This window comes from Oncorhynchus keta, chromosome 35 (assembly GCF_023373465.1).
Source record: "Oncorhynchus keta strain PuntledgeMale-10-30-2019 chromosome 35, Oket_V2, whole genome shotgun sequence".
NCBI classification, from domain to species: domain Eukaryota; kingdom Metazoa; phylum Chordata; class Actinopteri; order Salmoniformes; family Salmonidae; genus Oncorhynchus; species Oncorhynchus keta.
This window is the reverse complement of record NC_068455.1, coordinates 73693359-73708358: the sequence shown is the minus strand read 5'-3', so window position 1 is coordinate 73708358 and position 15000 is coordinate 73693359. Positions and strand designations below refer to the sequence as shown.

General features: G+C 44.1%; 1 protein-coding gene across 5 annotated transcripts in view; it reads left to right on the top strand.

Annotated features, from left to right (window-relative positions):
• LOC118379640 (diacylglycerol kinase delta-like) overlaps nt 1–15000 on the top strand; it is a 101496-nt gene that overhangs the window by 50190 nt on the left and 36306 nt on the right. For 4 of the 5 annotated variants that reach the window (XM_052497712.1, XM_052497713.1, XM_052497711.1 and 1 more), the window contains exons 2-8: nt 4570–4680; nt 4941–5021; nt 6992–7096; nt 9283–9415; nt 11089–11195; nt 11759–11884; nt 14839–14941. In XM_052497712.1, the coding sequence (XP_052353672.1) occupies nt 4570–4680; nt 4941–5021; nt 6992–7096; nt 9283–9415; nt 11089–11195; nt 11759–11884; nt 14839–14941 (766 nt within the window). The other variant, XM_052497715.1, reaches the window with a different exon arrangement.

Here is a 15000-nt window from a genome sequence, read left to right as displayed (position 1 = left end):
GTGTGGCAGGGAGAGGAAGAGAGGAGTGTGGCAGGAGAGGAAGAGAGGAGTGTGGCAGGAGAGGAAGAGAGGGGTGTGGCAAGAGAGGAGTGTGGCAAGAGAGGAGTGTGGCAGGAGAGGAAGAGAGGAGTGTGGCAGGAGAGGAAGAGAGGAGTGTGGCAGGAGAGGAAGAGAGGAGTGTGGAAGGAGAGGAAGAGAGGAGTGTGGAAGGAGAGGAAGAGGAGTGTGGCAGGAGAGGAAGAGAGGAGTGTGGAAGGAGAGGAAGAGAGGAGTGTGGAAGGAGAGGAAGAGGAGTGTGGAAGGAGAGGAAGAGAGGAGTGTGGAAGGAGAGGAAGATAATTATACTTCATGTTGAGTGAGAGTGAGAGTGAGAGGGAGAGGGAGAGGGAGAGGGAGAGGGAGAGTGAATGTGTCGTGTCATCATTGCAAGTGAGGCAGCTAGCCATGCATTGAGACACTACCTAGCTCTGAGTCATAATGACGGCAATCCGTGTGTTTGTGTGTGTGTCTGCTATGCAAAGGGGGCCAGGTTCAACTGGCAAGTGCTTTTTATGAGTGAGAGGATGAGCGTATACAGTTGAAGTCGGAAATTTACATACACTTATGTTGGAGTCATTAAAACTAGTTTACATACACTTAGGTTGGAGTCATTAAAACTAGTTAAGACAGGGAATTTTTACTAGGATTAAAAGGTCAGGAATTGAGAAAAACTGAGTTTATTAAATGTATTTGGCTAAGGTGTATTTAAACTTCCGACTTCAAGTGTGTGTGTGTGTGTCTGACCTACCCTTTGTACCCAGCAGAGTCTCTCAGTACCCAGCTTTGAACACACACACGTACGCACATACAAACACTGAAGGTGTGAGCAGCGCTGTGAAACATATGGGTCCATTTTCACCTTGTGCACCAGGGAAGTCGCACACAAATACACACACACACACACACACACACACACACACACAGTTGCGCTGCCAACGCTGTCAGTTTGTGTGTGTTCAGCATTTGATTCCCACCTATCTGTGTGTCTCGTTTCCCTCTGTCCAGATTTAAGGGTTGCGTTGACACACATGGCAGAATGTCACTTCCTGTTCTGCCTTCTGTATCTTATATTCTCTCTCTCTCTCTCTTGTTCTTGGTGGACTGTCGTGACTTGACTTTAACATTAATCTGAAGACTGGTATTTATCTAATTAACTGACTATGTTTAATTGTTACCCGATTACATTAATCATGTAACCATTAACTCATTAGGATTTGGGGGCACCACGAGCGGTTCTTTAAAGAGTTACCATCTCCTGAATTAAACTCTATAAGATCTTTACCTATCACATCTATAAATAGTCAACTTATTAATCATAACCTCGTATCATATCACCATTCTGAACAGTCGTAACCTGAGCCTTACTTATGATTCGGTACTACACAATTTTTTTATTGTTTATTCACAAAGTAATTAAATGAACGCGGGATGAACACACTCTGCACCGGTTAATGACTGGAGACCAGAGAACAGAACCCAAACGGAATGACAACAACATGGCTGCTTGTTAAAGAAGAGATGGAGAGAGAGGGACAGAGACACCTACCATTACCATGTTCAGAAAATACTCTTACCTACTTACCTACTTATACTACCTTACCTACCTATACTTTGCACACGAACCACCGCCCGCTTTAACCAAGAAATCATTCATGTATTTACGTGAAATGGCTGGGTTCTCTCTGATTACGGGGCAGCTTTTGTTTAAGGTTGTTGGGCCTTTTCGCAGCACGCTTTGTAAGGCTCTGATTGGTCCAAAATGGTTCCAACAAGTCTACTATTGTTGTTATTGTTCTTCGTAGTTGTTCCGGTGACTTGTCGTGTAGTCCTGAACACAGAGTTAATGTTACTTCCATTCGTCTCTTGAAGATGCTTCTTTGAAGACAGGCTAGCCAGCCTTCTCGACGGTTTCCCAGTGGGGTGAGGAGAGTAGCGTAATACGATGGTTTGAGCTGAGTAACAGGATGATCCAACTTAAATTTGCTTCGAAGATACTTTAAGTAGAACAGCCAATCAGCCGTACCAGTGATTGTCCTGAAGGTGAGTTTATCGTCTCTACCTCGTGTTGAAATTCAAAGTTGAAACCATTTTAAATGTGTAGCTACCGCTTCACGCTTTTTCTGGTTCAGTGTGTTAATTTATTAACCCATCATTTATACCACATTATACATTATAACATTAACATTACATACATAATACATAACATTATATCATTTATACCTTTTTGCTGGAAAGGGGTGGTTCTGGCTGGCTGACATGCTCCCTGGCCTCACTTCACGGCGTTGATTACTCACTGTCCAAAGTTATGGAAAACAATTATCTCTTGTCACTTCTCAAATCACATCCCTCAATTAACTTGTTATGGCTGGGGAGACAGTATTGAGTAGCTTGGATGAATAAGGTGCCCAGAGTAAATTGCCTGCTACTCGGGCCCAGAAGCTAAGATATGCATACTATTAGTAGATGTGGATAGAAAACACTGCAGTTTCTAAAACTGTTTGAATGACATCTGTGAGTATAATAGAAATCATATGGCAGGCAGAAACCTGAGAGAAAAATCCAACCAGGAAGTGGGAAATCTGAGGTTTGTAGTTTTTCAACACGTTGCCTATCGAAGATAGTGTAAATTTGGTCCGATTGCACTTCGTACGGCTTCCACCAGATGTCAACAGTTTTTAGAACCTTGTTTGAGGCTTCTACTGTGAAGGGGGAGAGAATGAGAGCTGTTTCAACCAGAGGTCTGGCAGAGTGCCATGAGCTCAGTCTCGTGCGCCCGTGAGAGCTGCGTTCCATTGCATTTCTAAAGACAAACAAATTCTCCGGTTGAAACATTATTGAAGATTTATGTTAAAAACATCCTAAAGATTCTATACATCATTTGACATGTTTCTACTAACTGTAACAAAACGTATTGATTTTTTTTCCCGTCTGGACCTAGTGCTCGCGCCTCATGAATTTGGATTTGTGAACTAAACGCGCGAACAAAAAGGAGGTATTTGGACATAAATTATGGACTTTATCGAACAAAACAAACATTTATTAAGGAACTGGGATTCCTGGGAGTGCGTTCTGATGAAGATCATCAAAGGTAAGTGAATATTTATAATACTATTTCTGACTTCTGTTGACTCCACAACGTGGCGGGTACCTGTGTGGCTTGTTTTTGTGTCTGAGCGCGGTACTCAGATTATTGCATGGTTTGCTTTTTCCGTAAAGTCTTTTTGAAATCTGACACAGCGGTTGCATTAAGGAGAAGTGGATCTATAATTCCATGTATAACACATTTTCATCAACATTTGTGATGAGTATTTCTGTAAATTGATGTGGCTCTCTGCTAAATCACAAGATGTTTTGGAAGCAAAACATTACTGAACAACGCGCCAATGTAAACTGAGATTTTTTTATATAAATGTGAACTTTATCGAACAAAACATAATTTATTGTGTAACATGAAGTCCTATGAGTGTCATCTGATGAAGATCATCAAAGGTTAGTGATTAATTTTATCTCTTTCTTCTTTTTGTGACTCCTCTCTTTGGCTGGAAAAATGGCTGTGTTTTTCTGTGACTAGTTGCTGACCTAACACAATAGTTTGGTGTGCTTTCGTTGTAAAGTCTTTTTGAAATCGGACACTGTGGTGGGATTAACAACAAGTTTATCTTTTAAAATGGTGTAAAATACTTGTATGTTTGAGGAATTTTAATTATGTGAATTTGGCGCCCTGCACTTCCGCTGGCTGTTGTCATGTCGATCCCGTTAGCAGGATTTCAGCCGTAAGAAGTTAACAAATCACATCCCTCTCTTAGCAAATCACATCCTTGTTGAGATGTTGAGAGCACAGACTTGTGTCTTCCACCTTGATTTACAACAGCACGTGAGTTCTTAATCCCCGCTAGTTCGTTCTTTCCCCCCTCTACGGGTGAAAGGGGGTCTGATTTAAGTTAGTCATTGCAAACCTATTCTGACCTATTTCGATCCTCGTGGTCAGTCATGACAGTCCCTCTCTGGTGGGTACAATCTTGGAAGGATTCTGCAAGTCGCAGAATTATTACACTTTTTGTAAGAGAATGACCACGGGATGTCCTGGTTGTGGATCGTCCTGACAGGACATACTCCTGCTCTCTCTTTTTAAGGCAGCACATACCAGTACTAACCTGTACTAACTGGTAATAACCTATTTCAATGTTATCTCATGTGTTCTTAGACAAAGATAAAAATCGCAAACACATCAATCTGTCCTGTAATAGGAGGTTATATAGATTTCTGGAAGTGGTGTTGTCCTATCAACAGAGGAGAGCAGGGCATCATGTACCCATATAAATATCTTGTTGGAGCTAAATGTAACTGAATTAAATTATTTGAATAGTTGCCACATGTTTCCTGATTTATACAGTATCTTCTATGACATAATCTCACCCCCACACACACCCTCTCTCGCTAACACGCAAGCGTGCACCTCCACCCCCACACACACCCTCTGAGCCCTAACTCAACCCTCTCTATCTCTCTCTCTCTCTCTTCTCTCCATAGAAAAGTGTGAAGGAGGGGATTCTATTGAAACAGACGAGCTCATTCCAGAGATGGAAAAGGAGGTTCTTCAAATTGAGAGGAAGGACACTTTACTATGCCAAAGACTCAAAGGTGACCCATACTTTACTATGCCAAAGACTCAAAGGTGACCCACATTTTTGAAGAAGGTTTTTACTTGTAAATGGCTGTGATATGTGGTTTTTTACCTTAATTGAATTCCCTTACTAAGTTGCTCTGGATAAGTGTCTGCTCAATGGCTGAAATGTAAATGCGTTTGTATTACTTCCCTCTTCGTTACATTGGCTTCGACGTGAACTTTTTATTACACTTTTTATTACAAAATTATAACTTTTATTTTTTATTTTTTCAAGTCTCTGATATTTGACGAGGTGGACCTATCAGACGCCAGCGTGGCCGAGACCAGCACCAAGAACATCAACAACAGCTTTACGGTAACCATGACGACACACTACTTCCTCTACCGTAACCAAGACCACAGCTGCACTGCGAATATGATACTCCCTCCATTCTTGTATATTCTGCTAATCTATACTTTCTCTCTCTCAATTAAATTCAATTCAAGGGGCTTTATTGACATGGGAAACATATTTTTACATTGCCAAAGCAAGTGAAATAGATAATAAACAAAAGTGGAATGAACAATTAAAAGTGAACAGTAAACATTACACTCACAGAAGTTCCAGAAGAATAAAGACATTTCAAATATCATATTATGTCTATATACAGTGTTGTAACAATGTATAAAAGGGAAAATAACTAAACATAAATATGGGTTGTATTTACAATGGTGTTGTTCTTCACTGGTTGACCTTTTCTTGTGGCAACAACAAATCTTGCTGCTGTGACGGCACACTGTGGAATTACCCCCAGTAGATATGGGAGTTTATCAAAATTGGGTTTGTTTTAGATTTCTTTGTGGATCTGTGTAATCTGAGGGAAATATGTGTCTCTAATATGGTCATACATTTGGCAGGAGGTTAGAAAGTGCAGCTCAGTTTCCACCTCATTTTGTGGGCAGTGAGCACATAGCCTGTCTTCTCATGTCTGCCTTCGGCGGCCTTTCTCAATAGCAAGGCTATGCTCACTGAGTCTGTACATAGTCAAAGCTTTCCTTAATTTGTCAGTCACAGTGGTCAGTGATTCTGCTTCTGTTTATTCTCTGTTTAGGGCCAAATAGCATTCTAGTTTGCTCTGTTTTTTTTGTGAAATATTTCCTGTGTGTCAAGTAATTATATTTTTGTTTTCTCATGATTTGATTGGGTCTAATTGTGCTGCTGTCCTGGGGCTCTGTGGGGTCTGTTTGTGTTTGTGAACAGAGCCCCAGGACCAGCATGCTTAGGGGACTCTTCTCCAGGTTCATCTCTCTGTAGGTGAATGCTTTGTTATGGAAGGTTTGGGAATCGCTTCCTTTTTGGTGGTTGTAGAATTTAACGTCTCTTTTCTGGGTTTTGATACTTAGCGGGAATCTGCCTAATTCTGCTCTGCATGCATTATTTGGTGTTGTACGAGGAGGATGTTTTAGCAGAATTCTGAATGCAGTCTCAGTTTGGCCTTTGTCCCATTTTGTGAGTTCTTGGTTGGTGAGCGGACCCCAGACCTCACAACCAAAAAGGGCAATAGGTTCTATATCTGATTCAAGTATTTTTAGCCAGATCCTAATTGGTATGTCAAATGTTATGTTCCTTTTGATGGCATAGAAGTCCCTTCTTGCCTTGTCTCTCAGATCGTTCACAGTTCACAGTTTATGGAAGTTACCTGTGGCTCTGATGTTTAGGTCGAGGTATGTATAGTTTTTTTGTGCTCTAGAGCAACGGTGTCTAGATGGAATTAGTATTTGTGGTCCTGGCAACTGGACCTTTTTTGGAACACCATTATTTTTGTCTTACTGAGATTTACTGTCAGGGCCCAGGTCTGTCAGGGCCCAGGTCTGTCAGGGCCCAGGTCTGTCAGGGCCCATGGTCTGACAGAATCGGTGCAGAAGATCTAGGTGCTGCTTGTAGGCCGTCCTTGGTTGGGGACAGAAGCACCAGATCATCAGCAAACAGTAGACAAATGACTTCAGATTCTAGAAGGGTGAGGCCAGGTGCTGCAGACTGTTCTAGTGCCCTTTGCCTTTGTTTTGGTTTGTTTGTTTGTCAATTAGGGTGTGCAGGGTGAATACGTGGTCAGCCGTAGAGTCATTTGGTAAAAATCCAATTTGACATTTGCTCAGTACATTGTTTTCACTGAGGAAACGTATGAGTCTGCTGTTAATGATAATGCAGAGGATTTCCCCAAGGTTGCTGTCGACACATATCCCACGGTAGTTATTCACTCTCAATTCAATTCAAGGGGCTTTATAACTCTTTTGTGACTCTTCTTTTAAAAAAATATATATTTTTGTCTCTCTCTCTCTTCCCAGGTGATCACTCCGTTCAGGAAGCTGATGCTGTGTGCAGAGAGCAGGAAGGAGATGGAGGATTGGATTGGTGCTCTGAAGTCTGTACAGAAATGGGAGACTTACGAGGTAAACTTGTCTAACCTCCATCCTCTCTATCCCTCCATCCTCTCTATCCCCCCATCCTCTCTATCCCTCCATCCTCTATCCTCTATCCCTCTACCCTCCATCCTCTTTACCCTCCATCCTCTCTATCCCCCATCCTCTCTATCCCTCTACCCTCCATCATCTCTATCCCTCCATCCTCTCTATCCCTCCATCCTCTCTATCCCTCCATCCTCTATCCTCTATCCCTCCACCCTCCATCCTCTTTACCCTCCATCCTCTCTATCCCCCCCATCCTCTCTATCCCCCATCCTCTCTATCCCTCCATCCTCTCTATCCCTCCATCCTCTATCCTCTATCCCTCCACCCTCCATCCTCTTTACCCTCCATCCTCTCTATCCCCCATCCTCTCTATCCCTCCATCCTCTCTATCCCTCCATCCTCTATCCTCTATCCCTCCACCCTCCATCCTCTTTACCCTCCATCCTCTCTATCCCCCCATCCTCTCTATCCCTCCATCCTCTATCCTCTATCCCTCTACCCTCCATTCTCTTTACCCTCCATCCTCTCTATCCCCCATCCTCTCTATCCCTCCATCCTCTCTATCCCTCCATCCTCTATCCTCTATCCCTCCACCCTCCATCCTCTTTACCCTCCATCCTCTCTATCCCCCATCCTCTCTATCCCTCCATCCTCTATCCTCTATCCCTCTACCCTCCATCCTCTCTATCCCTCCATCCTCTATCCTCTATCCCTCTACCCTCCATCCTCTCTATCCCTCCATCCTCTCTATCCCTCCATCCTCTCTATCCCTCCATCCTCCACCCTCCATCCTCTCTATCCCTCTACCCTCCATCCTCTCTATCCCTCCATCCTCTATCCTCTATCCCTCCACCCTCCATCCTCTTTATCCCTCCATCCTCTCTATCCCTCCATCCTCTATCCTCTATCCCTCCACCCTCCACCCTCCATCCTCTCTATCCCTCCATCCTCTATCCCTCCACCCTCCATCCTCTCTATCCCTCTACCCTCCATCCTCTCTATCCCTCTACCCTCCATCCTCTCTATCCCTCTACCCTCCATCCTCTCTATCCCTCCATCCTCTCTATCCCTCCATCCTCTATCCTCTATCCCTCCACCCTCCATCCTCTCTATCCCTCCATCCTCTCTATCCCTCCATCCTCTATCCTCTATCCCTCCACCCTCCATCCTCTCTATCCCTCCACCCTCCATCCTCTCTATCCCTCCATCCTCTCTATCCCCCCATCCTCTATCCCCTCATCCCTCTGTCCCTCCTCCCCTCTATCCCCCATGCCTCTGTCCTTCCTCCCCTCTATCCCTCCATCTCTCTACCCTCCATCCTTTATCCCTCTATGCCTCCATCCTCTCCATCCTCTCTATCTCTCCAGCCTTTTATCTCTCTTCCCCTCCATCCTCTCTATTCCTCCCTCCATCCCTCTATCCCTCCATCTTCTCTATCCCTCTATCCCTCCATCCCTCTATCCTCACCATCCTTTCATTGATTCTCTCTTTTCACCTGTTGGCCTCCCATCCTTCTAAAAGGGACATCTTTAGGTATGATGTTTATTTAACATTGGTGGTAACAATGTATTTTCCGGGCCTCCCGAGCGGCTCAGTGGTCTAGGCACTCCATCGCAGTGTTAGCTGTGCAACTATAGATCCTGGTTCGCAGCCCGGCTGTGACCGGGAGACCCATGGGGCGGCGCACAATTGGCCCAGAGTCGCCCAAGTTAGTGGAGGGTTTGGCTGGCAGGGATTTCCTTGTCCCATGGTGCACTAGTAACTCCTGTGGTGGGACGGGTATAGTGCACGCTGACACGGTCGCCAGGTGCACGGTGTTTCCCCCGGAACATTGGTGTGGCTAGCTTCTGGGTTAAGCGGGCATTGTGTCAAGAAGCAGTGTTTCGGATGACGCAGGGCTCTGGATCCTTTTTCCTGAGCGTACGGGAGTTGCAGCGATGAGACAAGACTGTAACTACCAATTGGACGCCACAAAATTGGGGAGAAGAAGGGGTAAAACAATTACATTAATAAACAATGTGTTATTGTCTGAGGACACTAAAGTATCTCTCTCTCTCTCTCTCTCTCTCTCACTCTCTCTCACTCTCTCTCTCTCTCTCTCTCTCTCTCTCTTTCTCTCTCTCTCTCTCTCTTTCTCTCTCTCTCTCTTTCTCTCTCTCTCTCTCTAGACCAGTCTATTTAATATGGAACATTTCTCTGGGATGCATAACTGGTATGCCTGTTCCCACGCAAGACCCACCTTCTGTAACGTCTGCAGAGAGGCCCTCTCCGGAGTCACCTCACACGGACTGTCCTGTGAAGGTACACACCCCCTCCCCCACACATGCGACTTTACGTTCACAGACGCAATGGATCAAGTTAAAGCTCCACTTGATGTTTCCATGTGCATCTTTACAGACATTGTGGCATCTTTACAGACATTGTGGCATCTTTACAGACATTGTGGCATCTTTACAGACATTGTGGCATCTTTACAGTTATTGTGGCATCTTTACAGTTATTGTGGCATCTTTACAGACATTGTGGCATCTTTACAGACATTGTGGCATCTTTACAGACATTGTGACATCTTGGCATCTTTACAGACATTGTGGCATCTTTACAGCCATTGTGGCATCTTTACAGACATTGTGGCATCTTTACAGACATTGTGGCATCTTGGCATCTTTACAGACATTGTGGCATCTTGGCATCTTTACAGTCATTGTGGCATCTTTACAGTCATTGTGGCATCTTTACAGTCATTGTGGCATCTTTACAGACATTGTGGCATCTTTACAGACATTGTGGCATCTTGGCATCTTTACAGACATTGTGGCATCTTTACAGACATTGTGGCATCTTTACAGACATTGTGGCATCTTGGCATCTTTACAGACATTGTGGCATCTTTACAGTCATTGTGGCATCTTTACAGTCATTGTGGCATCTTTACAGTCATTGTGGCATCTTTAAAGTCATTGTGGCATCTTTACAGTCATTGTGGCATCTTTACAGACATTGTGGCATCTTTACAGACATCTTGGCATCATTACAGACATTGTGGCATCTTGGCATCTTTACAGACATTGTGGCATCTTTACAGACATTGTGGCATCTTTACAGACATTGCGGCATCTTTACAGACATTGCGGCATCTTTACAGACATTGCGGCATCTTTACAGACATTGCGGCATCTTTACAGACATTGCGGCATCTTTACAGACATTGCGGCATCTTTACAGACATTGTGGCATCTTTACAGACATTGTGGCATCTTGGCATCTTTACAGACATTGCGGCATCTTTACAGACATTGCGGCATCTTTACAGACATTGCGGCATCTTTACAGACATTGCGGCATCTTTACAGACATTGCGGCATCTTTACAGACATTGCGGCATCTTTACAGACATTGTGGCATCTTTACAGACATTGTGGCATCTTTACAGACATTGCGGCATCTTTACAGACATTGTGGCATCTTTACAGACATTGTGGCATCTTTACAGACAATGTGGCATCTTGGCATCTTTACAGAGATTGTGGCATCTTTACAGACATTGTAGCATCTTGGCATCTTTACAGACATTGTGGCATCTTGGCATCTTTACAGACATTGTGGCATCTTGGCATCTTTACAGACATTGTGGCATCTTTACAGACATTGTGGCATCTTTACAGACATTGTGGCATCTTGGCATCTTTACAGACATTGTGGCATCTTTACAGACATTGTGGCATCTTGGCATCTTTACAGACATTGTGGCATCTTTACAGACATTGTGGCATCTTGGCATCTTTACAGACATTGTGGCATCTTGGCATCTTTACAGACATTGTGACATCTTTACAGACATTGTGGCATCTTTAGAGACATTGTGACATCTTTACAGACATTGTGGCATCTTTACAGACATTGTGGCATCTTGTTACTGTTTTGTTAGACTGGTTTGTCGATCTCTAAACAGATACTATTCTCTCTCACACCAGTGTGTAAGTTCAAGGCCCATAAGCGCTGTGCGGTGCGCTCCACCAACACCTGTAAATGGACCACGCTGGCCTCCATAGGAAATGACATCATGGAGGATGAGGATGGGGTGGGTAATGTAGTTCTCTTAGTTATAACCCAAATCCTTAAGTTGTTTTCCTCAAAAGTTGAGATTCTAATCATTCTGTTGTGTAGATCCACCTATTTGCCTCAAATAAAACAAATCTGATATTCCTTCATTAAATATCTCTCTGTGTTAGAAAAGGGTCTGAATACTTACGTAAATAAGATGTTTCTGTTATATTATAAATGTTTCATTTGAAGACATTTCTAAAAACCGGTTTTCACTTTGTCATTATGGGCTATTGTGATGTCATTATGGGCTATTGTGATGTCATTATGGGCTATTGTGATGTCATTATGGGCTATTGTGATGTCATTATGGGCTATTGTGACGCCATTATGGGGTATTGTGACGTCATTATGGGGTATTGTGATGTCATTATGGGGTATTGTGTTTAGATTGAGGATTATTTTTAATACGTTTTCGAATAAGGCTGGAAAGTCAGTCAGTCAGTGCTAAATGTGTGTGGTGTTTAATCACCCTTCATCCCCCTCTACCCACCCTCCCGTCCAATCCCCCTCTCTCATCCTCCCCCCCACCCCCCTCAGGTGTCCATGCCTCACCAGTGGTTAGAAGGGAACCTGCCGGTCAGTGCTAAGTGTGTGGTGTGTGATCGTAACTGTGGCAGTGTCAGGAGACTGCAGGACTGGAGGTGTCTATGGTGCACAGCTATTGTGAGTACACACACACGCATAGAGACACACGCATAGAGACACACGCATAGAGACACACGCATAGAGACACACGCATAGAGACACACGCATAGAGACACACGCATAGAGACACACGCATAGAGACACACGCATAGAGACACACGCACAGAGACACACGCACAGAGACACACGCATAGAGACACACGCATAGAGACACACGCATAGAGACACACGCATAGAGACACACGCATAGAGACACACGCACAGAGACACACGCACAGAGACACACGCACAGAGACACACGCACAGAGACACACGCACAGAGACACACGCACAGAGACACACGCACAGAGACACACGCACAGAGACACACGCACAGAGACACACGCACAGAGACACACGCACAGAGACACACGCACAGAGACACACGCACAGAGACACGCACAGAGACACACGCACAGAGACACACGCACAGAGACACACGCACAGAGACACACGCACAGAGACACACGCACAGAGACACACGCACAGAGACACACGCACAGAGACACACGCACAGAGACACACGCACAGAGACACACGCACAGAGACACACGCACAGAGACACACGCACAGAGACACACGCACAGAGACACACGCACAGAGACACACGCACAGAGACACACGCACAGAGACACACACACACAGACACACACACACACAGACACACACACACATAGAGACACACACACACACAGAGACACACACACACACAGAGACACACACACATAGAGACACACACACATAGAGACACACACACACACTATAGACACACACACATAGAGACACACACACATAGAGACACACACACACAGAGACACACACACACAGAGACACACACACACAGAGACACACACACACAGAGACACACACACACAGAGACACACACACATAGAGACACACACACACAGAGACACACACACACATAGAGACACACACACACAGAGACACACACACATAGAGACACACACACATAGAGACACACACACATAGAGACACACACACATAGAGACACACACACATAGAGACACACACACATAGAGACACACACACATAGAGACACACACACATAGAGACACACACACATAGAGACACACACACACACATAGAGACACACACACACACATAGAGACACACACACACACATAGAGACACACACACAGACATAGAGACACACACACAGACATAGAGACACACACACAGACATAGAGACACACACACAGACATAGAGACACACACACACACATAGAGACACACACACACACATAGAGACACACACACACACATAGAGACACACACACACACATAGAGACACACACACACACATAGAGACACACACACATAGAGACACACACACACACATAGAGACACACACACATAGAGACACAGACACACACACAGACACAGACACACACACAGACACAGACACACACACACACACACACACACACACACACATAAAGACACACACATAGCGACACACACACAAAGAGACACACACACTTACAGAGACACACACACAGAGACACACACACATAGAGTCACAAACATGGAGACACACACATAGGGACACACACACACACACACCGACAGAGACACACACACAGAGACACACACACATAGAGACACACACATAGAGACACACACATAGAGACACACACACATAGAGACACACACATAGAGACACACACACATAGAGACACACACACATAGAGACACACACACATAGAGACACACACACACACACAGACACACACACACACACACACACACACATAGAGACACACACATAGAGACACACTTTAAAACAGGCTAGAGTACCCTATTCCCTATATAGTGCACTACTTTTGACCAGAGTAGTGCACCCTATTCCCTATATAGTGCACTACTTTAGACCAGGCTAGTGCACCCTATTCCCTATATAGTGCACTACTTTAGACCAGGCTAGTGCACCCTATTCCCTATATAGTGCACTACTTTTGACCAGAGTAGTGCACCCTATTCCCTATATAGTGCACTACTTTTGACCAGAGTAGTGCACCCTATTCCCTATATAGTGCACTACTTTTGACCAGAGTAGTGCACCCTATTCCCTATATAGTGCACTACTTTAGACCAGGGTAGTGCACCCTATTCCCTAGATATTATCCCCTCTAAGGTGCACTATTTGGCAGTGGTGGAAAAAGTACCTAATTGTCATAAAAGTAAAGATGACCTAAATACCTTAATATAAAATGACTGTGAAAGTCACCCGGTAAAATACAAAACATCTAAAAGTAATTGGTTTTAAATATTCTTAAGTATCAAATGTAAATGTAATTGCTAAAATGTACAAGTATAAATGCTTTAAAAAAATCCTTATACTAGTCAGTTGTCCAACTGAAATGTGTCTTCCACATTTAATCCAACCGCTCTGAATCAGGGGGGGGGGGCTGCCTTAATCGACATCCACGTCTTCAGGGAACAGTGCCTTGTTCAGGTGCAGAACGACCTCAGCAGAGCAGACATTTTCTAGTTTTTATTTATTTATCATTTTAATTTTACCTTTATTTATTTGTTCTCTGTTTAGTGAGTCCTCCAGATCAGAGGTAGTAGGGACCAGGGATGTTCTCTTGATAAGTGTTTGAATTTGTCCATTTCCTGTCCTGCTAAGCATTCAAAATGTAACGAGTATTTTTGGGTGTCAACAGAAATGTAAGGAGTAAAAAGTACATTATTTTCTTTAGGAATGTAGTGGAATAAAAGTATAAGTAGTCAAAAATATAAATAGTAAAGTAATGTACAGATACCCCCCAAAATGACTAAAGTAGTACTTTAAAGTATTTTTACTTAAGTACTGTGTGTGTGTGTGTGTGTGTGTGTGTGTGTGTGTGTGTGTGTGTGTGTGTGTGTGTGTGTGTGTGTGTGTGTGTGTGTGTGTGTGTGTGTGTGAACAGGTCCACAGCAGCTGTAAAGAGCAGATGGGAAAGGTGTGTCCTCTGGGTCAGTGTCGCGTCTCCATCATCCCTCCTACAGCCCTCAACAGTATCAACTCTGACGGTGAGACAAACACACCTCTTATCATTTTCTCAAAGGTCACCTCTCCCTCCAGAGGTCAA